The 25468-nt window shown below is 38.6% G+C and overlaps 1 protein-coding gene and 1 non-coding gene across 2 annotated transcripts in view; one reads left to right on the plus strand and one right to left on the minus strand.

Annotated features, from left to right (window-relative positions):
- Positions 1 to 25468, plus strand: part of NUFIP1 (nuclear FMR1 interacting protein 1) — a 46988-nt gene that overhangs the window by 7174 nt on the left and 14346 nt on the right. The window contains exons 6-7 of the mRNA XM_059902761.1: positions 14872 to 14964; positions 18631 to 18824. Coding sequence (XP_059758744.1) covers positions 14872 to 14964; positions 18631 to 18824 — 287 coding nt within the window. The remainder of the gene's footprint in view (positions 1 to 14871; positions 14965 to 18630; positions 18825 to 25468) is intronic.
- Positions 17119 to 17245, minus strand: LOC132352803 (small nucleolar RNA SNORA40). The gene has a single exon (XR_009498884.1). It is a non-coding gene; the product is annotated as a small nucleolar RNA SNORA40 (small nucleolar RNA).

Genomic DNA, 25468 nt, shown 5'->3' on the forward strand with positions numbered 1-25468 from the left:
CAGGCTCAGTAGTTGTGGCTCACGGGCCTAGCCGCTCTGCAGCATATGGGATCTTCCCAGACCAGGGCTCGAACCCATGTCCCCTGCATTGGCAGGCAGATTCTTAACCACTGCGCCACGAGGGAAGCCCCTCTAATCCAGTTTGAGTTTATTTTTGTGTATGGTGTTAGGGAGTGTTCTAATTTCATTCTTTTACATGTAGCTGTCCAGTTTTCCCAGCACCACTTATTGAAGAGAGTGTCTTTTCTCCATTGTATATCCTTGCCTCCTTTGTCATAGATTAGTTGACCATAGGTACGTGGGTTTATCTCTGGGCTTTCTATCTTGTTCTATGTTTCTCTTTTTGTGCCAGTACCATATTGTCTTGATTACTGTAGCTTTATAGTATAGTCTGAAGTCAGGGAGTCTGATTCCTCCAGCTCCATTTTTTTTCCCTCAAGACTGCTTTGGCTATTCGGGGTCTTTTGTGTCTCCATACAAATTTTAAGATTTTTTGTTCTAGTTCTGTAAAAAATGCCATTGGTAATTTGATAGAGATTGCATTGGATCTGTAGATTGCTTTGGGTAGTATAGTCATTTTCACAATATTGATTCTTCCAATCCAAGAACATGGTATATCTCTCCATCTGTTGGTATCATCTTTAATTTCTTTCATCAGTGTCTTATAGTTTTCTGCATACAGGTCTTTTGTCTCCCTACGTAGGTTTATTCCTAGGTATTCTATTCTTTTTGTTGCAGTGGTAAATGGGAGTGTTTCCTTAATTTCTCTTTCAGATTTTTCATCATTAGTGTATAGGAATGCAAGAGACTTCTCTGCATTAATTTTGTATCCTGCAACTTTACCAGATTCATTGATTAGCTCTAGTAGTTTTCTGGTGGCATCTTTAGGATTCTCTATGTATAGGATCATGTCATCTGCAAACAGTGACAGCTTTACTTCTTCTTTTCCAATTTGGATTCCTTTTATTTCTTTTTCTTCTCTGATTGCAATGTCTAGGCCTTCCAAAACTATGTTGAATAATAGTGGTGAGAGTGGACATTCTTGTCTTGTTCCTGATCTTAGAGGAAATGCTTTCAGTTTTTCATCATTGAGAATGATGTTTGCTGTGGGTTTGTCATATATGGCCTTTATTATGTTGAGGTAGGTTCCCTCTATGCCCACGTTCTGGAGAGTTTTTATCATAAATGGGTGTTGAATTTTGTCAAAAGCTTTTTCTGCATCTATTGAGATGATCATATGGTTTTTCTTCTTCAATTTGTTAATATGGTGTAACACATGGATTGATTTGCATATATTGAAGAATCCTTGCATCCCTGGGATAAATCCCACTTGTTCATGGTGTATGAACCTTTTAATGTGTTGTTGGCTTCTGTTTGCTAGTATTTTGTTGAGGATTTTTGCATTTATATTCATCAGTGATATTGGTCTATAATTTTCTTTTTTTGTAGTATCTTTGTCTGGTTTTGGTATCAGGGTGATGGTGGCCTCATAGAATGAGTTTGGGAGTGTTTCTCCCTCTGCTATATTTTGGAAGAGTTTGGGAAGGATGGGGGATATCTCTTGTCTAAATGTCTGATAGAATTCACCTGTGAAGCCATCTGGTCCTGGACTTTTGTTTGTTGGAAGATTTTTAATCACAGTTTCAATTTCATTACTTGTGATTGGTCTGTTCATATTTTCTGTTTCTTCCTGGTTCAGTCTTGGAAGGTTAATACCTTTCTAAGAATTTGTCCATTTCTTCCAGGTTGTCCATTTTATTGGCATGGAGTTGCTTGTAGTAGTCTCTTAGGATGCTTTGTATTTCTGCAGTGTCTGTTGTAACTTCTCCTTTTTCATTTCTAATTTTATTGATTTGAGTCCTCACCCTCTTTTTCTTGATGAGTCTGGCTAATGGTTTATCAATTTTGTTTATCTTCTCAAAGAACCAGCTTTTAGTTTTATTGATCTTTGCTATTGTTTTCTTTGTTTCTATCTCATTTATTTCTCCTCTGATCTTTATGATTTCTTTCCTTCTGCTAACTTTGGGTTTTGTTTGTTCTTCTTTCTCTAGTTCCTTTAAGTGTAAGGTTAGATTGTTTATTTGAGATGTTTCTTGTTTCTTGAGGTAGGCTTGTATAGCTATATACTTCCCTCTTTGAACTGCTTTTGCTGCATCCCATAGGTTTTGGATCATTGCGTTTTCATTGTCATTTGTCTCTAGGTATTTTTTGATTTCCTCTTTGATTTCTTCAGTGCTCTCTTGGTTATTTAGTAACGTATTGTTTAGCCTCCATGTGTTTATGTGTTTTTTATGTTTTTTTCCCTGTAATTCCTTTCTAATCTCATAGCATTGTGGTCAGAAAAGATTCTTGATATGATTTCAATTTTCTTAAATTTACTGAGGCTTGATCTGTGACCCAAGATGTGATCGATCCTGGAGAATGTTCCGTGCGCACTTGAGAAGAAAGTGTAATCTGCTGTTTTTGGATGGAATGTCCTATAAATATCAATTAAATCTATCTGGTCTATTGTGTCATTTAAAGCTTCTCTTTCCTTGTTTATTTTCATTTTGGATGATCTCTCCATTGGTGTAAGTGAGGTGTTAACATCCCCCACTATTATTGTGTTACTGTCGATTTCCTCTTTTATAGCTGTTAGCAGTTGCCTTACATATTGAGGTGCTCCTATGTTGGGTGCATATATATTTATAATTGTTACCTCTTCTTCTTGGAATGATCCCTTGATCATTATGTAGTGTCCTTCCTTGTCTGTTGTAACATTCTTTATTTTTAAATCTATTTTATGTAGTATGAGTATTGCTACTACAGCTTTCTTTTGATTTCCGTTTGCATGGAATATCTTTTTCCATCCCCTCACTTTCAGTCTGTATGTGTCCCTAGGTCTGAAGTGGGTCTCTTGTAGACAGCATATATATGGGTCTTGTTTTTGTATCCATTCAGCAATCCTGTGTCTTTTGGTTGGAGCATTTAACCCATTCACGCTTAAGGTAATTATCGATATGTATGTTCCTATGACCATTTTCTTAATTGTTTTGGGTTTGTTTTTGTAGGTCCTTTTCTTCTCTTGTGTTTCCCACTTAGAGAAGTTCCTTTAGCATTTGTTGTAAAGCTGGTTTGGTGGTGCTGAATTCTCTTAGCTTTTGCTTGTCTGTAAAGCTTTTGATTTCTCCCTCGAATCTGAATGAGATCCTTGCCAGGTAGAGTAATCTTGGTTGTAGGTTCTTCCCTTTCGTCACTTTAAGTATATCATGCCACTCCCTTCTGGCTTGTAGAGTTTCTGCTGAGAAGTCAGCTGTTAACCTTATGGGAGTTCCCTTGTATGTTATTTGTCGTTTTTCCCTTGCTGTTTTCAATAATTTTTCTTTGTCTTTAATTTTTGCCACTTTGATTACTATGTGTCTTGGCGTGTTTCTCCTTGGGTTTATCCTGTATGGGACTCGCTGTGCTTCCTGGACTTGGGTGGTTATTTCCATTCCCATATTAGGGAAGTTTTCGACTATAATCTCTTCAAATATTTTCTCGGGTTCTTTCTCCCTCTCTTCTCCTTCTGGGACCCCTATAATGCAAATGTTGTTGCGTTTAATGTTGTCCCAGAGGTCTCTTAGGCTGTCTTCATTTATTTTCATTCTTTTTTCTTTATTCTGTTCTGCAGCAGTGAATTCCACCATTCTGTCTTCCAGGTCACTTATCCATTCTTCTGCCTCAGTTATTCTGCTATTGATTCCTTCTAGTGTAGTTTTCATTTCAGTTATTGTATTGTTCATCTCTGTTTGTTTGTTCTTTAATTCTTCTAGATCTTTGTTAAACATTTCTTGCATCTTCTCGATCTTTGCCTCCATTCTTTTTCTGAGGTCCTGGATCATCTTCACTATCATTATTCTGAATTCTTTTTCTGAAAGGTTGCCTATCTCCACTTTATTTGGTTGTTTTTCTGGGGTTTTATCTTGTTCCTTCATCTGGTACATAGCCCTCTGCCTTTTCATCTTGTCTGTCTTTCTGTGAATGTGGTGTTTGTTTCACAGGCTGCAGAATTGTAGTTCTTCTTGCTTCTGCTGTCTGCCCTCTGGTGGATGAGGCCATCTACGAGGCTTTTGCAAATTTCCTGATGGGAGATGATTGGTGGTGGGTAGAGCTGGCTGTTGCCCTGGTGGGCAGAGCTCAGTAAAACTTTAATCTGCTTGACTGCTGATTGTTAGGGCTGAGTTTCCTCCCTGTTGTTGTTGTTTGGCCTGAGGCAACCCAACACTGGAGCCTACCTGGGCTCTTTGGTGGGGCTAATGGTGGACTCTGGGAGGGCTCACGCCAAGGAGTACTTCCCAGAACTTCTGCTGCCAGTGTCCTTGTCCCCACAGTGAGCCACAGCCACCCCCCGCCTCTGCAGGAGACCCTCCAACACTAGCAGGTAGGTCGGGTTCAGTCTCCCCTGGGGTCACTGCTCCTTCCCCTGGGTCCCGATGTGCACACTCCTTTGTGTGTGCCCTCCAAGAGTGGAGTCTCTGTTTCCCCCAGTCCTGTCAAAGTCCTGCTGTCAAATCCCACTTGCCTTCAAAGTCTGATTCTCTAGGAATTTCTCCTCCCGTTGCCGGACCCCCAGGTTGGGAAGCCTGACATGGGGCTCAGAACCTTCACTCCAGTGGGTGGACTTCTGTGGTATAAGTGTTCTCCAGTCTGTGAGCCACCCACCCAGCAGTTATGGGATTTAATTTTACTGTGATTGCGCCCCTCCTACTGTCTCATTGTGGCTTCTTCTTTGTCTTTGGATGTGGGGTATCTTTTTTGGTGAGTTCCAGTGTCCTCCTGTCTATGACTGTCCAGCAGCTAGTTGTGATTCTGGTGTTCTCGCAAGAGGGAGTGAGAGCACGTCCTTCTACTCCACCATGTTGGTTTAGGCCCACCCATGGAAATTTGATCTTTTATAATGTTGCAGATATTCAATGGAAAATGACCAGTCCTAATTTTGTCGTTCTTCAGAATTGGTATATAGTGACTTAGGGAGTATCATTACTTGACGTATGATAAACACACAGCTTTTATTATTGCAGTTTTGATTCATTGCATTCCCTTATAATGTTGGTACTAGGGAATAGGACTGTAAGCTATATTATATGAGGCTATTTGAATGTAGCTTTTGGTAGACCGAATAGGAACTCTTCATAAATAACTGATGTCATAATGGGACGTTGCTCTATGAGGGGAGCCACTACATGCCCCCTCTGTTAAATGTTCAATACTGAGGCAGTGATGGGTGGGTGCTATTTAAAAAAAAATGTATAATGCTTTGCTATGTTTATTGTTTTGATTACTTTAAAAAAGTTGTTGAATGATTGGAGTGTGCTAGGCAGAGGGAGTACAGCAGTGACAAGATACACACATGCCTGCCCTTATCCATAAAAAGACGAGAAATGTTTTCCTGTAATTAAAGTCTAAGAAATTTGAGCCTTACCATGTGACTTGTAGCTTTATACTTATTAGGGAAGAAAGCTTAATAGATGTCTAGCTAGAATCTACCAATGAAAAATCCCATGAGGATGCTCTTGTCTCAGGATAGGACCGGGATACGTCATCCTGAAACAGAAGACCAAGTCAAAGCTATTAGGATGGTCAGCAGCACTTTTAAGTCAATAGCTGTTTTTCTGGAATTAAAAAATGAGAAGAGCCTCAGATAGGAAGAGTTACCGTCAAAGGTCAAGAAAGATGCTTAAAAACTTTTAACCAGCAGGTTAAAGTTGTATTTCGTTCAACTTAAAGTTTTCAGCTTAAAGCCCCTGTATGTGTGTATATGAAGAGCTGTGTGAAGTGTTGCACTGTTATGTGAGAGAGTTAGTTACTGCCCTTTAAAGCTTGAAAGGTAATTCTGAGGAAAACCAACATAAACAAAGATTTAGAACCAACCAAGAACAAATAGAATTCAGTAAATGTGTATGTAACTATCCATTGTTAATACTCTGTAAAGAGTTGGATGAGGTTGAAGGACAATCAGAGGAATTTAATTCTTAAGCAAGTAAACCTGGGTCCAGCCAGTCAGCAGTCAACATGGACTCAATGGATTTAATAGAATTTTAAGAGCATCCTTGGCTAACAAATGTAAGAATCTAGGGTAAAAATCTAGGCCACCAGGAGTAGGGTATACTAGAATGCCTTTTCCTCTTTATGTCCTGGCAGAATCTTATTTATCTTGTAAGACCTGTGTTTTTGTTTTTTGGTTTTTTTTTAACATGTATTTATTTATTTATTTATTTTGGCTGCGCTGGATCTTAGTCGCGGCATGCAGACGACTTCTTAGTTGCCGCATACATGCAGGATCTAGTTCCCCGACCAGGGATTGAACCCAGGCCCCCAGCATTGGGAGTGCACAGTCTTACCCACTGGACCACCAGGGAAGTCCCAAGACCTCTCTTAAGTGTCACCTGATTTGTCATTCTCTTCTTCTTCATTTCCTCTATCTCAATGCTGCCAGAGTGCTAGTCTGTAACAAGATAAGGAACTTGTACCAGAATATAAATCTATACCTACTTCCTTCATTGAGAAAGTCTTGGTAAGAAGAAAATGTCAGCTGAACTAAATATATTTTGCTTAGGGACATAGCTGATTTATACCCTGACGTAAGTGTGTGAATTGTCTGCCAGCCCACGGACCAACCTCCCCTAAAGCATTATTCACTACTTCCTGTGTGAATACATAGCTTATTAATACAAACACAATAGCGTTTGTTGCATTATATTATAGGAGATCCTAGTCTTAGACGTCTTTGATTCTGCTGCACTTTGCATAGTACCTGGGATTTAGTATGTGGAGAATAAATATTTGTGGACTGAATTACTGTTAAATGGTGCAGTATGGGAAGAACCAGTCTTGGCATTGATAAAGAGCCTTAGCCAATTGCATGGTCAAACTTAGAAGTCAAAGGAGTTGGGACCGTGACGTGATTTGACTTAGTGAAAAATTCGAAGAAGTTCATATAAAGCTCCTTGCCTCCTCTAGGTGGCTTCTTTACAGGTACAATTTTTTTCTTCTCATGATTCCACTTCACTCTGGGTTTTTGTTTTGTTTGTTTTGCTTATTTGTTTTTTATCTGTTGGGTGTATCTTTTTCTTACTATTTTGCACAGAGGAATAATCAAACAAGAAGAGTTAGCTCCACTTCCTGATAATTAGTTTTTAAAGAGCTGGTGATGACAGTATTGAAGATTAAATCCTGCTAGATGGATTGGAAATTGCCTACCTGCAAAGGTTTTTTCCTGGTACTTTGCCCTGACTTTGGTCAGTTGGAAGTTGTTGCAGCTCAGTGGTGCCAGCCGCTGTTGTATATGTTTAATTCTTCTGAGGAGAATGATGATGGCTGCTAGTCAGCAATGATTATAAAGCAACTGAGAAGTTAACTAAGTAAGCTGTTTAATCTCTCAAGTTTTGAGTTCACTTAAGGCAATAGGGAAGTTCTGAAATGAGTTCCTGATTAACCAACTTTGGTTCTTTTATATCTAACGAGTGTTTGAATTAAGTCATTATATAAACTGGGAAAATTGGACCCACTATTTTTTTTTTTAATTTTATTTATTTATTTATTTATTTATTTATTTATGGCTGTGTTGGGTCTTCGTTTCTGTGCGAGGGCTTTCTCTAGTTGCGGCAAGCGGGGGCCACTCTTCATCGTGGTGCGCGGGCCTCTCACTATCGCGGCCTCTCTTGTTGCGGAGCACAGGCTCCAGACGCGCAGGCTCAGTAATTGTGGCTCACGGGCCCAGTTGCTCCGCGGCATGTGGGATCTTCCCAGACCAGGGCTCGAACCCGTGTCCCCTGCATTGGCAGGCAGACTCGCAACCACTGAGCCACCAGGGAAGCCCCTGGACCCACTATTAAATTAATGGTAGCCAGCTTCAGTGATTCTGTTCTACTATGTCTCTAGCTGTTTTACTCTCCCACAATCCTCCACTCTACCCTCCTTCTCAGCATGTAAGAGGAAGGACCTCATCTAGTCTGGAGGAGTGGGGTGTTCCTTGACAAAGGGCAGTTGAGCTGAACTTAGACCTAGTTAGGAAGAAATAAGGGAAGGCAGGGGCTAGTGCACAGACAGATTGGCATGAGTATAGGAACTTGAATATAGGTAAGAAATGATAGAAGCTTTTGAAAGATGGCAGTTGTGGGGACAGAGAGAACTCGGTGGATATAGAACATAAAAATGGGCACTGTTTGGTAATTGGACAGTTGTGAGGTTGAGGAGGAAAGAGATTTTGAGGAGATGTCCAAGTTCCTCTGTGAAAGCACCTTTGTGAAAGGTGGTGCCTGTTACTCAGGGAACCCTGGAAGAGAATCAGGTTTGGAGGTGTTGACTTAGGACATTGTTGAGTATGAGGAGATTCTGAGAGAACTATTTGAAGATGTTGTGTAAGCACTGGGACTCAGACCAGACTGGCTGGAGATAGATATTTTAAAATCATGAAACCATGAATGCAGAAGATACTCCCCACAGAGAGAGGGTAGAGTGGAAAGGGAAGATAGCCTAAAAGGGAGTTAAAACCAACAAGCCTGCTGAGCAAGAGCCAGAGAAGTAGAAGAAAACTCAGAATATGACCTGTCGTGGAAGCCAGTAGAGGGGAGGATTTCAAGAAGGAAGATGTGATTATCAGTGCAGATTGCTGTGGAAAGGTCAAATAAAACAAGAACAAAAAGTGACTGATTTTGTGACCTGTAGGGCCCCCTTGACGTGGATTCCAGATGATTGCTCCTTGGCCCTTCTTCTTGGAGTTTCCTGCCATCTGTCTCCACAGCTCTCTGCAGCTCTGACAGCCTCCCCCATGATTTTTTTTTTTTAATATTTATTTATTTATTTGGCTGTGTTGGGTCTTAGTTGCGGCAGCGGGATCTTCGTTGCGGCATATGGGATCTTCTGTTGCGGAGCGCAGGCTCTTTGTTGCTGCATGCGGGCTTTTCTCTAGTTGTGGTGCATGGGCTTTAGAGCGCACAGGCTCAGTAGTTGGAGCGCGTGGGCTCTCTAGTTGTGGCGTGTGGGCTCTAAAGTGTGCAGGCTCAGTAGTTGCGGCGTGCAGGCTTAGTTGCCCCACGGCATGTGGGATCTTAGTTCCCTGACCAGGGATCGAACCCACATCCCCTGCATTGGAAGGTGGACTCTTAACCCCTGGACCACCAGGGAAGTCCCTCCCCCATGATTCTTAACAAGATGGATTGCAGTTGCCTTTGCCACCCTGCCCTTGGCATATATATAGATGGTCCAACAGAAGTGTGTATCCTTTGAATTCTGCTGACTTTTTGAGACTCACAGCTTACAATAAAGAGTTTCATCTGGCACCTTTTTACCTTCCGATTTCCAGTGTCCTTTACCTCCATGCAGTTTCTGCCACTTACTTTCATGGCCACCCTGTGGATCTTATCTTCTGGACTTTCTGCCCCAGAAATTTTGAAGTTGGGCTTACTCCTCTTTGGTCATAACTTTCATTCCATCCAACTGTCTCACTGTCACCTGTACCTGCTCCCGGACTAGTTGAGGCCTCCCACCTCTTACGCCCTTTACCTTCTTTTTCTCTCATTCCCCTTCCGTCTTTGCTTCTCTGCCAAGTTTAAGTCACTTCCACCACTCTCAGCAGCTCAGCTCCCTCATCCCATTGCCCTTCGTTACACCCACCTGGCAAAATCTCAGCTCTGGCTCAGTTGCTAAGTGTTGTTCAAGAAAACCACACAGTTGAAGTACGCTCTGCAGGGGAACGCTCAGCAGTGTTGATCACACTTAAGGAATTGACTTTGACCAATGAGGTTAGGCTATTCTCTTTGTGTTTTTTTTTTCATGCAAAATGAAAATGAGATGCTAGTATGCATGTATTTCTTAGTTACATAGGTGACTATGTAGAATAAAATTTAAAAATAAATTTGTTAAACTGATTTTATTGTAGCCAGCTAAAATGCCAGTGAAAACAGCACCTTAGAACTGACAGTCAGGGTACTGTAACGTGGGCTTAACACATCTTTCCTGATTAATCCCACATTACTTGCTTATAGGAGTTCTTTGTTCCAGCCAGACTTGGTTTTTTTCTTTTTCATATCCCAAACAAGTTTTTTGAACTTTTAACTCAGTTTTGATCATGCTGCTTCCAGAAAATCCTCCTTTCTCCATCCTTGAAGTTCTGCTCACTGCTTTAGTCCAGCTGAAATCCTGCCAGACTAAAATTTTGGGAGTATTTTTCCTTATCCGCCTAGAGGGATATCTTGTCCCTCTTTGAATGTGGTATCCCCTCTGCCTCCTTAGTGTAGTTGCCCCTCATTATGGTCCTATTGATGAACTTTTTTGCTTATGTGTCTTTTTTAAAAAAATAAATTACAAGCTTTAGAAATGTAAGAACCATGGTTTGTGTGACTGTTTATATCCCATGGGGCCATAGGTAGAAGGGATGCTTATAAATGTTGATATATGTAAATGGGGCTTGAAAATATTTTTATTATGGGTGTAATTCTATTTTGGTATATACAAGTAAGTGGTGGGAGAAATCTTGCTGAGATTCATATTTTTAATTTATGTTTTAAACTATACCTTTGTCATTGTTAAAGAAATTGGGCAGTGTTGATCTGATTAATAACTGTAGTTGGAGTTCAGTAATATAACTAATGGTACTTAAATTGCTGTGGTTTTGAACAATAAATTCTCACCACATAGAACAGATCATCACCAAGACAAACCAAATTGATCTGTATTTGAATGTATTACTTTCTACAGTAGCTTTCCCCATTTGAAGGTGAACTCTGCCAGCTTGTGGTTTTGTGCAACAAGTGCTTTAAAGGAAAAAATTCCACTGGCTAGAGAAACTTAAGGAATATTAACATTTGAAGATGCAAACTAGCTTAGGTAGTACGTGTTTCTATAAAGTCCCTGGTAGAAGACTAGTTTGGTTTTGTAATGTAATTGAGAAATCTCAGCCACCTTTGAATTTATGTTGATGTACATTATAGCTTTGAATAACTTCTTGACAAGAGTTTAGCTTGAAATTAGAGGTAAACATTCAGTATTTGAAAAGGCAAAGATTGTTTTATATATGGCCAAGGTTACTGAAAAGAGATAGGAGTAGACTCTTGCCTTTAAGACCCTCACTCTAATGGGAGACGTAGGAAGAATATCCATAGGTGGCTATGAGAGCACAGGCAACTGAAGCGTGATTTTCGCTGTGTGGGGGTAACAGTGTCTGGTCAAGGGGTAGCTGGCGTCTTTGGAAGGCAGGGCAGTCAGTTCGCTTTGCAAGACTTCTTGTGAGAGGGGTCGTGCCACCCCTCCCCCCCCCAATTTATTTGAAGGTGATGTTTATTCTTTTTTAATGCATAGTTCTGACAAACATCCATAGTTGTGTTTAATTAAGAACTTTAAGCCTTTCCCCTAATAACCTGCAAAAAAAGAAATCCTAGCCAAAAAAAACCCGTAGTGATTCTTTCTTAATTCCTGTCCTGTCGGGTACAAATGCTGTATGATTTGGCATTAGGAAAAATGAGTGGTAGAGGTTCGTTTCCCAAAGCTCTTATTTTAGAGGCATTGAAACATATTTCACGGCAGATTGGGAGTCCACTAGGTGGAGTAGTTGTGTCATTTATTTTAATACTGCAGTTACCATGGCTCTGAGGAAACACTTTACAGCTGTGTCCCCAGTTCTTTCAGAATTCCAGCAGAGGGGCTGTGCTCTTAAAGAATGCTACATCTTTTTGAAGCTTGGAAAGACTTTTAAATAAAAATGCAGTAGTGTTGAAGTAGCTGTGATTCAGGGAGAATAAAGAGGGATTGTGTTTTTCTACAGAAGAGGCTTAAGGGAAAAGCCAAGGAGTGGGTGGTGATTTGAGCCTAAGCAAAGAGAAAGGTAACCAGAATGAGATGTGCTAAGATAATGGTTGGTTCTGTGTTGCCAATTTATTGACTCTGGGGCTTAAGGATTGTCACTGGAGGCTTAAGGCTTAGGCAAGGGGAAGACAAAGAGGGGGCAAGAAATGAAAGAGGGAGAAGAGAGCAAGATAAAGAGCATACGGTTTCAGGGCCAGTTCCTTTTGGGGTGTTGGGAAAAGATGGAAGTAGGGAGAAAAGTGATTTTAGCAGATAAAAATAGAGAAACCAACTGTGAAAATACCACTTGTCACAGTCTTTATAGCTTTATAACATCCATTCTCTACCAGGAGGTATTGGACTAAATTTTATTGGTATGTATTGTGCAATGTAAGACAATTTGTGATTTTTTTCAACAGTTTTCTCTGGATTTGTGTACTTTAGAAACCTGAACTGTGTCCTTTATCAAAGATCCAGACTTTTCCTGATTCTTGTATCTCACTAGTATGTTGCTGGAAGGGGCTTCTGATTATTGTTGTATGTATAACTAGATCTTGTGTTTCTGGTTTCCCATTTGGGGGGATAATTTGCTCTCTGGTACCCTTGTTTTCCCTAGTTTTTAGTCTCTAGGTTCTATGTAAATAAGAATGGTATAACTTTTGCAAGAAAATTTTATTAATTTAAGCACTGAAAAATAGAATCTTATAACTTTGGAAGGGATATAAAGATCCCCTACCTTTAGGAAAGTGATACTTTAGTCAGCCAGAAAGAAAAAGTGAGCTGTTTTAAAAGACTTCCACCAAAGGAGTTTCCACAACATTCTTGATGTCTCATTTAAGGAATTCTTTCTTATATCTCACCTAAAATCCACTTGCTGTAACAAACTGTTTATATTCCTTATCATTGAGAAGCATTTACATAGCTCATTGCTTATACATGAAACACTGTAGGACCAAGTCTTTATGTTTAGCATATGGCCCAACATGTTAAGGGTTGGTCTGTAACACTCAGAAGAAAAATGTTAAAGAAACACATTTTGTGTTTCTTTAACATTTTTAAGAATAAGTAAGAATAAGTGAATTTCAGAGGTGTGAAGAGTGTTGATTAGCTGTGAGTTACATGTCTAGACACTGTGGTGCCTGTGAAAGTCATCACCTTTTCCTCATCATTTCTTCTTCTGTGTAGTTTGTCTTCAGATTGAGAACAGCTGGCTGCCATCTTCTCTGTAAGACCATTTTTTGTCACTTCTCTTCCTCTTTTAAAGGCTGCAAATAGTTCCAGTTCCTTTCATCTTTCTTCAGAGGTTTTCTTTTTTCATCCTGTTAATCAGCTTTGAGTCTCTTTTGAATCCCCTCCAAGTTTTATTTTTCCTTAACATTCCTTTTCAGTTTAGAAGTACAAAACTGGATGGCAGTGCCCTGAGAGTTTCTGATCACCTTTGAGTGTCATGAGGGGATGATTTCACACTTGTACCTGTGCCAGAGTCCATTTCATATCACCTTAGATTATGTTTGCTTTCCAAAACTGTACTCGTGTGGTGCTGACTGCCTGTCAGATTTTTATCTCCTGTGACCTTGATCTTTTCCTCTTATGTTTATTTATAACTTGCACATTAATCATCTTTTATTTGTGGAGTTTATTTTTCTTGGCTGGATAGATTGCTTTGCACTGTCCTCACTGAAATTCATTGCCTTCTTTTTCTGCTTACTTCACCACTTACTCAATGTCATTTCTATTCTTATCTTCCAATGTGCCCAGCCCATGGGCTTCTATTGTCTGTGCTATCCCAGTCCGTGATGCAGATGTTAAAAAAAGAAGGGGGTAGAGACAGTGTCCTCGAAATGATGGCAGAATGTGATGTGTTGATGTTTCTCGAAATTTACTCTAATGAGCAGCCAGGCTGAGTGGTAGAGGGCTGTCTGTGTTCCCCTCCTTTCGTGCTTTTATGCTCCTCGGATCTGTTCCTCTCACCACCAAAGTTTGGTGCCTCCATCACCACACAACTGTGCTAAGGAACAAAGAAAGCTTTGTCAGAGCAATTCCTCTTGCACACTGCTGTCAGATTTAATTTTTTTCACTGCCTTGTTCATATCTTTCCCTGTTCATAACTTTCAGTGGCTCCCCAACACCACTGAATTAAAAATAAGCTTTCTCGTCTGGCATTCGAGGCACATTTTGGCCCCAGCCTCCCTTTCTGGTCTGATTGCCTGTAACTATTTCTTTAAGAATGAACCACTTGCCTTTCTCTCACACTTTCTGAGGCTTTGGTTTGTCTGCATTGTTTGCTTAGAACACTCTGACCAAAAAAAAAAAAAAAGGTCCCTGGCAGTCCAGTGGTTAAGACTCTGTGCTTCCACTGCATGGGGCATGGGTTCGATCCCTGGTTGATCCCACAGGCCATGTGGCGGCCAAAAAAAAAAAAAGCACATGCTGACGCTTTTCCATCAGATTTTTGTCTGTTAACACCATTTAAGACCAGTGTCTTTCATGTTCCTTTCTTTGTGGATTTCTCCATCTAGATATGATCTTTCCTTCCCACCCTCCCTTATACTCCTTAGGGTGCTTATTATATTTTGTCTTTTGTTTTAACTAGTCTTTAGAAATAACCATGCTTTTCTTAACCTTCCTGGTAGACTGTAGCTTTTTTTTTAAGAACTGTCTCTTCCTCATTTTGGTAACTTTGGATATACCTCCTAGTATGTATTTGCATAAGTAGATGCATAAGAAAATACATTTTTTCTTATAGTATTTACGGGTATGTGCCAAATAAATGAACTGTATATCAGTTTCAGCACATTATATGATGTATTTGATTTAAATTCTATTGTAAGCTCCTTACTTGGTAACAGACTGGTAGCAGAGTTTGGACTGGCAGCTGGTATACACTTTGAGTAGCATTGTTAGAGTCTACTTTTTCACCCTTAAAAAAATTCTAGAAGGAATTAAAAGTTTTTATCAATTTACTGTATTAGTCATTAAACAAAAATTGTTAAATGCAGCAATTGCTTGATTGCATAATTAAAATTTACTCTAAAAGCCCTTTTATAATGGACTTTTATTGTTCTCTAGAAATTACCCAACTCTGGCTAATATCGAAAGGAAGAAAAAGTTAAAAATTGAAAAGGAAAAGCGAGGAGCAGTGTTGACAACGACACAGTATGGGTAAGTTCCTTAAAATTGCTTGTACACTCAATGCTTATTTTAAATGAATGTATGTACTTATAAATAATAAAAAAGAGCATACACCCAAATCCTAAAACCTCTATACTTTCAATTCTGAAATCTTTGCTTTTGTAACTTTTTTACTTAAAAAATTTAAAATTATATTTTAAAATAAGTAGTACCCTATATTTATGTGGTTTTCAAAACGATTTACAGTAACAAGTCTTTTCTGTCTTTGTCTCCTAGCTAAACAGTTCTCCTTCCCAGAGACAACCCATTTTATCTTTCTAGAGATATTTCATCTTTATACAGCACATAGATAATAGTCTTTTTTTTCCTTTTTTGATACTATTGTACATCTTGCTTTTTTTAGCCAAATAATATACTTGGAGATTGTCCTATATTGACATATAACCAAGACTCCTCATTCTCTGAGGGTATGTAAGATGCATAAGAATATCCCACAGGGTCTTTTCTTAAAAAAAAAAAACAATTCTCTATTGACAGACATTTAAGTTTTCACCAATCTTTTAATAATAAAAAGTTGCCATTATTGCCCTGTACATACATTTTACACATGTGCAGATATTTCTGAGCATGGATTCCTAGAAGTGGTTTTGCTGAGTCAAAAGACATGTGTATTTATAATATTCATAGCTAACTGCCAAATTCCTATCATAGAAGCTATTGTAGTTTACTCTCCCACCAGCAGTATATGAGACATCCCATTTTCCCCAATGCCTCACATTCATAGAATTTTTTCCATTTTGTTTTGTACTGAAGTGTACAACCGAATGAATTTATATACATTCACATACCTACATACTCATGTAACTTCCACACATTAATAATATATAGAACATCTTTACCTCACAAAGCTTTCTCTCTTAGGCCCTCCTTACTTCCATGGCTCCCCACAAAGGTAACCTCTTTTCTGATTTCTATCATCATAAATGTATTTTACCTGTTCTTAGAACCTTGTGTAAGTGGAAACATATAGTACTGATGTGTCTTCTTTAGTGTATAGTTTCTGTGGCTCAAAATTATCTTGTGAGATTCATCCATATTGTTGTGTATAGCTGTAAATCCATTCTTATTGCTATATAGAACTTAAGTGTGAGAATATATATTCATTCTATTATTGGTCATTTGGGTTGTTTCCAATTTGGGCTATTATGAATAAAGCTGCTATGAACATTCTTTTAAGTGTCTTTTGTGGACATAAGTACTTGTTTCTTGTTTACATTGGCCACACACACACACACACACACACACACTAGGTCATACTAGATATTTAGTTAGATATAGTCAAACAGTTTTCTAAAACACTTGTACTAATTTATACTCCTACTGACTCTGCATCTAATTGCTGTGTGTCCTGGTCAATGTATAGTATTGTTATACCTTTTCCTCATGTTATACCATTTCCCTCATGACTAACGATGTTGGACATCTTTTTATATGCTTATCCGTCATGTCGATATTCTCTTGTGAAGTGCCAGCTCAAGTCTTTGACCACTTTTTTTTTTTAAAGGGTTTTTTAAAAATTATGTGTAACATAGACAAAATTATTTAAGTCAATAAATTTTTAAGGAATTTCATGTATTCTGATTCGTTCCACTGCTAATCACCTTAGTTCCTCCAAACTCATAATCTTCAAGATAAAATAGCCCTTCAAAAAGAAGTTGTCATGTTAGCCCACAATTCTTTTAGTTGGGCTTCTTTGATCTCCAGTGGAATATGGACACACTTCAAAATTCCACACCTGTAATCTTTGGGATCCAGTTTCCTCAAGCGATTTACTTTAGGACCGTGTTTAGGGTCAGGAGATGGATCTGCTTGGTTCTGAATTTGACATCCTCTAAAAATGTGTTAGGTTCAAATCATATTCACTCCTAAGCTGTCACACCCTAGAACAGTACAGATCATTGGGATCTGCCAGTACCTTTTTAAAATCCAGACACTGTGTTCAAGATAAAAGCCTAAAAAAAGAAGCCATCTTTGTTTCATGTCAACATTAAAATTAGAGTACTAAATCAATACAGCTGATAATTTAAAAGCTTAAGATATGAGGGAAATTATCAGCTCTATAGTCCTGGAAGCAATCTTTATGTTTATCAATACACCCCCATCACTTGATTCTCTTTTAGGTATCATGTTCCTTCTTACCTGTATCAAAACTCATACTGAACAATGAGTTCTGGGTTGCAAAAGAGGATTTATTTTTGCCCCTGTCTAGAAGTCTTTGTCCACAAATTAAACAAAAACAAACACAAATGCTATTGACCACTTTTTAATTGGGTTGCTTTTCTTCATTAGTAGGAGTTATTTACTTAGATACAAATCCTTTTTTGCATAGAGTATAGGTAGCGCAGATATATATAGTCTTACAATTTGTGGCTTGCCTTTTTACCCTTAATAGGTGTCTTTTTTTTTTTTTTCTCCATATGATAGTCTTAACTGCTCAGATATCTGGGGTCAGCTGGGGGTTATCTGGTGATCTTGACAAGGCTTAGTCACAGCTGGGGGTTGGTTAGCTGATGGTTGGGATGCCTATATAGTTACTATTCGTGGCACTCTTCGTTCTTTAGCGTAGATCCATCTTTCCATCTGATACCATTTTCCTTTTGCCTAAAAGACTTCCTATAACATTTCTTATAGTGAGGGTCTGCTGGAGATGACTTCCTTCAGCTTTGTGTGTCTGAAAAGATCTTTATTTTACCTTCCTATTGGAAAGATTTTTGCTAGATACATAATTCTAGCTTAACAGTTTTCTAAAAATTTTATAGTACTTTAAAGATGTTGCCCCATTGTTTTCTTATTTGCATTGTTTCCAAGAGAAATCTGCTGTCATCATTTTGTTCCTCTATATAAAATACCTTTTATCTCTGACTGCTTTTAAGATTTTCTCTTTTTCACTAGCTTTGAGCAATTTGATTATTATGTGCCTTGGTATTATTTTCTTACTTTGTTTTATTGTCCATTGAGAGTATATGTAATGAACCTTTTTTTTAAAATGGTCTTTGTTTTCCTATGCATAGTTTACATAAGCATGTGCTCACATAAGTATTTGTTTTCCTCCTAAGAGTAGTAATTGCTGTGGTTTGAGAGGGCGCTTGATCTGAGCTAGCTGTGAAATTGTGCTTGGGCTATGATCTTTAAGTTTATCCTCCTGTAATGTGAAGAGAATAATACCTGTCTAATCTATTTCAAGGAGTTACCATGAAGTTTAAACAAGAAACGAGGTAGCATATTTGTAAAAGCATCAGAAACTTTAAGACTACTTACAATTAACAAGATAAGAGTTAATGCACTTTGTAAAGTCTAAGGAACATTTTATCTTAATGTATAATAGGAATGAAAGAATGCTGCCAATTAAATTCACTTGCTGTTGATTGTACAACATAGCCCAGTTTCAGAGGGATTACATTATGGGAGGAAATGTGCAATTTAGAATTGATAAAGTATGGTATATTGTCATATGTTATCCTTTTAAAGTTCTACTTTGGAAGCCATTGAATTTATTTTTTTCTGGTCTCTTTAATGTACTAGGTGACAGGTGATTTATTTGACGGCTAAGTTTCTTTTGCATTCAGTAATCTTTTTCAAATTTTTCTTGAAAGGTCAGTGCCTTTTATATTAAGAATTGCATTTTTCTTACTCCAGCAAGATGAAGGGGATGGCCAGACATTCACAGATGGCAAAAATCAGAAGTCCTGGCAAACGTCACAAATGGAAAAATGGTCGTGCTGGACAGAGAGCAGCCATTGGGTCAGGCAATCCCTTGTGTGATTCAAAGCCTGAAAGTACACCCGAGGCAAATTCAGACCCTTTGGGTGTTTTGGTAAACACCGATTCCGGTAAGCTAAATAAGAAAACACCGTGTTTTTAAGAGTATAGCCAATGATGCAGAAACTGATTCTTCACATCCTTGTTTGGGGAGAGTTTAATGGCAAAAATGTAAAAAGGTAGAATGATGCTTTTGTTCTTAATAGGAGTGTTTTGTCAAAAACCTTGTTTAAAGAAATTTTTTCTGAATCTTGGGAATGAATGCATGAGGCAGGCAGAATGTGGGGAAAAGATTATATTTATTGGATAATTTCCTTAGTATCATATAATCTTGGAAATTTTCTTAAGATTATTTTGAATGTATAGTGGATTCAGATTTGCACCATTATGTGAATTTTCCCACCTAGAAAGCAGGAATTCCAATGAAAGCCAGTATTTATGCTGCTCAGCATGAACATGGTCTCTTTGGGTAAATAATATTAATTCCATATATTTAAATAATACTGTTCTTCCTCAGAGCATAGAATATATTTATGTGTGTTTATTGTTTTTTCTTAAATTCCTTCTAGAATTTAAGAGATAAGTTTACTCTTGCTTATAAGTTGAGAAATTAAAGGACCAAAATATTGCTGTCACAGAAAGATACCGCTAAGGCTTCATTTCTCTTCTGAAAAATAAAAATGTTTATGTAAATATTTTACCACCTTTCCTTCCAATAACGATGTGAGGCTTTATCCAGTTGCTAGTGATTCTTCTTTTGCAAAGGGGTGTTATTGATGTTACATTGCAGGTTTGCTAGCAGGCTCTGCTCAGCTTGGGGGAAAGCAGCTTCTACGACAATCACAGATTATGTTATAAATTTATTTATTTATTTTTGGCTGTGTTGAGTCTTCGTTGCTGCACGCAGGCTTTCTCTAGTTGCAGCGAGTGGGGGTACTCTTCGTTGCAGTGTGCGGGCTTCTCATTACGGTGGCTTCTCTTTGTTGCAGAGCACGGGCTCTAGGCGTGCGGGCTTCAGTAGTTGTGGCTTGCAGGCTCTAGAGCGCAGGCTCAGTAGTTGTGGTGCACGGGCTTAGTTGCTCCGCGGCATGTGGAATCTTCCCAGATGAGGGATCGAACCCATGTCCCCCGCACTGGCAGGCGATTCTTAACCACCGCGCCACCAGGGAAGCCCCGTGGCAGATTACTGAATTTATGGATGGGAAGAAACAGGGGGATAACTACTTCACTGACTAAATCAGCATGGAAAAGATCTTGGCATAAGGGAATGTTGGGCTAAGAGTGACAAGATACAGTTTACTAGGAATAATAATAATAAATTATTTTAACACCAACTAACACTTATTGAGTAAGGTATTGGGTTGGCCAAAAAGTTTGTTTGGGTTTTTCCGTAACATCTTACAGAAAAACCCAAATGAACTTTTTGGCCAACCCAATACTTACTGTGCTCTAAATGCTTTGTATATATTAGCTCTTTTCCTCATGACAACGTTTACGTATGTACAGATGCTACTTCCATTTTCGAACCAAGGAACTTAGAGTGAGCAATTTACCTTAGTCATGCTACTAGTTAATGGCAGAGCCAGAATGAGAACTTAGGTGTCTAACTCCTCGTATACTATACTACCTCTACACGTGAAGTCTGCATTTGGCCAAAAAAATATTGTAGGAGTCTAGGATAGTTGAGATGTGGGAGAGAGTTTTAAAAAGGCATCTTCTTATCCTTGCTGCTAGCAAGGCAAAGACAGAAGACATTTTGGGCCAGGGCTGAATTTACTCTTGGGCACTGATTTTTTTTCCTTCAGAAATTGTTGGATAGAGCCCACATACTTCTTCAAACTTACAGTTTGTGACCTTGATGATGAAATGCAATCTGTACCTAAATATAAACTTCCATGTCGTTAAAATACTTGAAACACAAATGTGAAGACTACTGTTATAAACAGTGTTACTAATTTGAAAATTACATAATTCTTCCCTTTATGCAATTTTCTAAATGAACATTTGAAGGATTCTGTAATACCTGAATACTCTGTTTTTGCATTGTTAGCTTTGGTTGGGTAATTCTGTTTTCTCATTTTTAAAGAAGTGTTTCAGTGTGTCAATCTGGTGAAACACTAACAAAAAGATGAGTATATCTTGCCTCTTTTTGTATCTAGATCTTCAAGAGACACCTTAGACCTGAGAAACAATAGTTAAATGCCTTTCATCCTCATGGTAGAAAGCATTCAGTCAGATCTAGGAGCAGTTGAATGAGAGTAGCAAGTAATTTTGTTTTGGCTTAATGTTGAAACTCTTACCTATTCTGAAGGTCAGAGATGAAAATCTAAGTCTTGAATATAAAAATCCTAAAAGTAAGCTGTAAATTTATAATATTGTTCTTTGAGGAAATCAAAATACCCACAATCAAATTATGGTAGCTTAATTTTGTAGGAAAGATTCCATTTAAATTTATGTTATTCTTTACCTGGGATTTCTTCTGGACTTTCACATTTTCCAAATCAATGTTTCAGAGTGTTGGTTTTTCAACTTTCCACTCCAGGTATAGCTACAGAAAACCGTATGTACCATTTTTTCACATGCCCTAGATATTCTCAGCTTCTCGACTTTCCAGTTTATCCGTTTTACCTTGTTTGGAGGCAGCTTCCTTCACATGGGCCAGAGCCGACCAACCTTCATTAAGATCTAGTTGTGCTTGTTATTCAAGTTGTCGGTGGCAGGGCAGCATTGTGACAGCGTGGCCCTATTCATGCTCCAATGTGGCAGTTGACACTTTTCAGCACTAAGCTCACTTTAAAAATGAAGATCCCAATTTCTTCTATTTTTTTGCCTTTTTTGGGCTTAGAACCTTATCTAGACAGCAGCATTCACATTTAGACAAGATAGTAGTTCTTGAGAATCTCTATAAACCTCATGTCATGTTTAGAAAATCACTGCCTGAGCCCCCCTTTTTTTGATGGTAGTTGGTAGTATGTGAACCCTCATTAATTGTGCAGATGCTTTATTTATTTATTTTTAAAGATGGAGAATTTTTAAGTTAAATTAAATTAATTAATTAATTTATTTTTGGCTGCATTAGGTCCCCGCTGCTGCGCATGAGCTTTCTCTAGTTGTGGTGAGCAGAGGCTACTCTTCTTTGTGGTGCACAGGCTTCTCACTGTGGTGGCTTTTCTTGTTGCGGAGCACAGGCTCCAGGTGCACGGGCTTCAGTAGTTGTGGCACGTGAGCTCCAGAGCGCAGGCTCAGTAGTTGTAGCACACAGGCTCAGTAGTTGTGGCACGTGGGCTCCAGAGCGCAGGCTCAGTAGTTGTAGCACACAGGCTCAGTAGTTGTGGCACGTGGGCTCCAGAGCGCAGGCTCAGTAGTTGTGGCGCATGGGCCCAGCTGCTCCATGGCATGTGGGATCCTCCCGGACCAGGGATTGAACCCATGTCCCCTGCATTGGCAGGTGGACTCTTAACCACTGTGCCATCAGGGAAGTCCCTGTGCAGATGCTTTAAATTGGGAATTGACATTGTTTCAAAAGGAAAGCCTGTCATTTGGAGTCTCTCAACTTATGAGTTTTGAGTATGACCTGTTGTCACTAGATTTCCTTGGTGGTGCTCTGCTCTTGTTTAAATACAGCATGTTCTATGGTTTTCCTGGCACGTGGTTTTAACAAGTATTGTCTGGGCTAGAAGGAAAGGAGCTGGTCAGTAATGTGTCCTTGAGCATCACTGACTAAAGTGCCTCAGTGTCCACAAAACAGAAAGGATCCAGTTTGTTAGTCATTCATTATAACAAATATAGCTATTGTCATAGAACACTGGGACATCAGTCTAACTATGCATTGAGGTAAGCTAGATGGCTTCTGTTGTTAAAAAGGTAGACATTCAAGTAAGAAAGTAAGCTGGCCTAGCACATCAGAAATCATGAATGCCCATTGTTAAATACCTGGTTTTGAGGTTTGGAAACTGTAAACCAAAGTTCCCATTTTTTTAGAGTGACTTTTTCAAGATATAGCTTTTTCTTTGTGAGAATTTATAAATCATCTTGGGGTTACAGCATATAATTGTGCTTTGTTCCATAAAGGCAATAGGAAATAGTGGGGGGAGAGGAGGGTGGCACAAATAAAGAAATAAGTTGTAGAAAGAAGCCAGGTGAGAAGCTTTTTCTAATGTTTAGAGTTGGGTAAGACATTCAAAGGGCAGTTTGTTTTTTGTTATTTTCATTTCAATAGGGATTTACTGAGGTCCTACATTTTGCTTGCCCAGCCCTATAATTCAGTGAAGTCTTTCCCTGCCTTCAAGAAACTCATAGTCTAGTGATAATTTTTAGATTTAAAAAAATTTTTTTGGTCATTGGGAACATGATGTGTTTGTATGAGAGAGAGAGGTGAGATTTACCCTAAGAAAAGTGTCACTATTTTTTTTTTAACAGTAAGAGAAATTATTGGAGTTGGAATTTATAATGCTTTTAAAGTTTGATTTTATAATCTTCATTGCTATTATTTTTGTACTAGTATTTTTATTTTAAGTTTTTAAAAATTTTCTTAATTTTTCAATTTTTTTCAATTATAGAAACTTTTATTATCCTAAGTTAGGCCCATCAAAATTTTTAACACATGTTAATATTAAATTGTATAAGACCTTAAAATATTACTCAGGGATCTTTTTCGTTATTTTATTTTTATTTTTTATGGTTTCTGTTTTTTTTAAAATTTTTATTGGAATATAGTTGACTTACAGTGTTGTGTTAGTTTCAAGTGGACAGCAAAGTGAATCAGTTATACATTTACATACATCCACTCTTTTTTAGATTCTTTTCCCGTATAGGTCATTACAGAGTATTGAGTAGACTTCCCTGTGCTATACAGTAGGTCCTTATTAGTTATCTATCTACTATATATAGTAGTGTGTATATGTCAATCCCAATCTCCCAATTTATCCCTCCCCCGCTTACCCCCCGTAACCATAAGTTTGTTTTCTACATCTGTAACTCTATTTCTGTTTTGTTAATAAGCTCATTTGTACTCTTTAAAAATTCCACATATAAGCGATACCATATGATATTTGTCTTTCTCTGTCTGACTTACTTCACTCAGTATGACAATCTCTAGGTCCATCCATGTTGCTGCAAATGTACTGGTATTTTTAGTTTAGAGGGATGTTTTGGCTGTTTTTATTAAAACATGGGTGAAGTTTCTTGAGTATTATTTTATCAGCTCTGCCTATGGCATAGTCATTCCAAAATGGCTGCTAGAAATGCCTACATTAGAACTGCCAAGTAGATCTGAGCGTCTTTGTGAACAGCCTGCTGTTTTTTTAAATTATTAATTAATTAATTAATTAATTTATTTATGGCTGTGTTGGGTCTTTGTTTTCTGTGCGAGGGCTTTCTCTAGTTGCGGCAAGCGGGGGCCACTCTTCATCGCGGTGCGCGGGCCTCTCACTATCGCGGCCTCTCCTGTTGTGGAGCACAGGCTCCAGACGCGCAGGCTCAGTAGTTGTGGCGTACGGGCTTAGTTGCTCCGCGGCATGTGGGATCTTCCCAGACCAGGGCTCAAACCCGTGTCCCCTGCATTGGCAGGCAGACTCTCAACCACTGCGCCACCAGGGAAGCCCCCAGCCTGCTGTTTTTGAGATGAAGAGTCACCATAGAGGATGTTTTGATAGTGCCAAAAGTGTCATTACATGTGGTGGGTCCCCAAAACATAACTGAGGGGGACGAAATAGGAAAAGAGGTGTTCATTTGTATGAACTCCTAGCTCTTACCCTTGGGAAGGCAGTTAAGTGTAGTGAGCTTTGTGACACTACTCATAATGAGTACACCACCCACTCACGTTGTGGTTTTAATGTATGTCTAAAATTCTTTGCTATTCCTTGCTTCAAGAGGTGGAGCTTAATTTCCTTCCCCGTGAACGTAGGCTGGACTTAGTGACTTGTTTCTAGAAATAGAATAATGAAAGAGCAGAATAGTAACATTATGGTGGAGACTACCAAGTGATCATGGTTAATATCACCAGTAATAGGTTGAGATGTACCCCCTGATATGTGATGAGAAGGTCACTACCTAAAATCCACAGCCTCAGTCTAATCATCAGAAAACATCAGACAGACCCATCTGAGGGATATTCTACAATAACTGACCGGTAGTCTTTAAAACAGTCAAGTTCATGAAAGGCAAGGAAATACTGAGAAATTGTCACAGATTTGGAGAAGACACAGATCAAGGAGTCATGGTGATTGAACGTGATGTGATACGGTGGATTGAATCCTAGAACAGAAAAAGGACTTTAGTGGAAAAACTGGTGAAATTACATTACAGTCTGTAGTTTAGGTAGTAGTACTATTCCAATGTTAATTTGTTAGCTATGGTAAATGTACTGTGGTTTGTAAGATGTTAATATTAGGGGAAGATAGGTGAAGGGTATATGGAAATTCTTGGTACTATCTTTGCAACACTTGTGTAAATCTAAAATTGTTTCAAAATATAAAGTTTAGAAAAAAAGGGAAGCAGGAAAGGGGTGATATGTAGGCCAGTTAAAGCTGTGTGGTCCACTTCTTGAATTGAATTGTGAGGAAACACTTTCCTCCAGGTTTTATTTTCCTATGTTTTCTTTTTCTGTTCATTTCTGATTACAAAAATAATGCAGAAAATGTGAGGAAAAAACTGAAAAGCATAAAATAAAAAACAGCCTACTTAACTTACAGACAGCCACTGCTCATGTTTTGTT

Source organism: Balaenoptera ricei, chromosome 18, assembly GCF_028023285.1.
Source record: "Balaenoptera ricei isolate mBalRic1 chromosome 18, mBalRic1.hap2, whole genome shotgun sequence".
In the NCBI taxonomy this organism is placed as follows: Eukaryota; Metazoa; Chordata; class Mammalia; order Artiodactyla; family Balaenopteridae; genus Balaenoptera; species Balaenoptera ricei.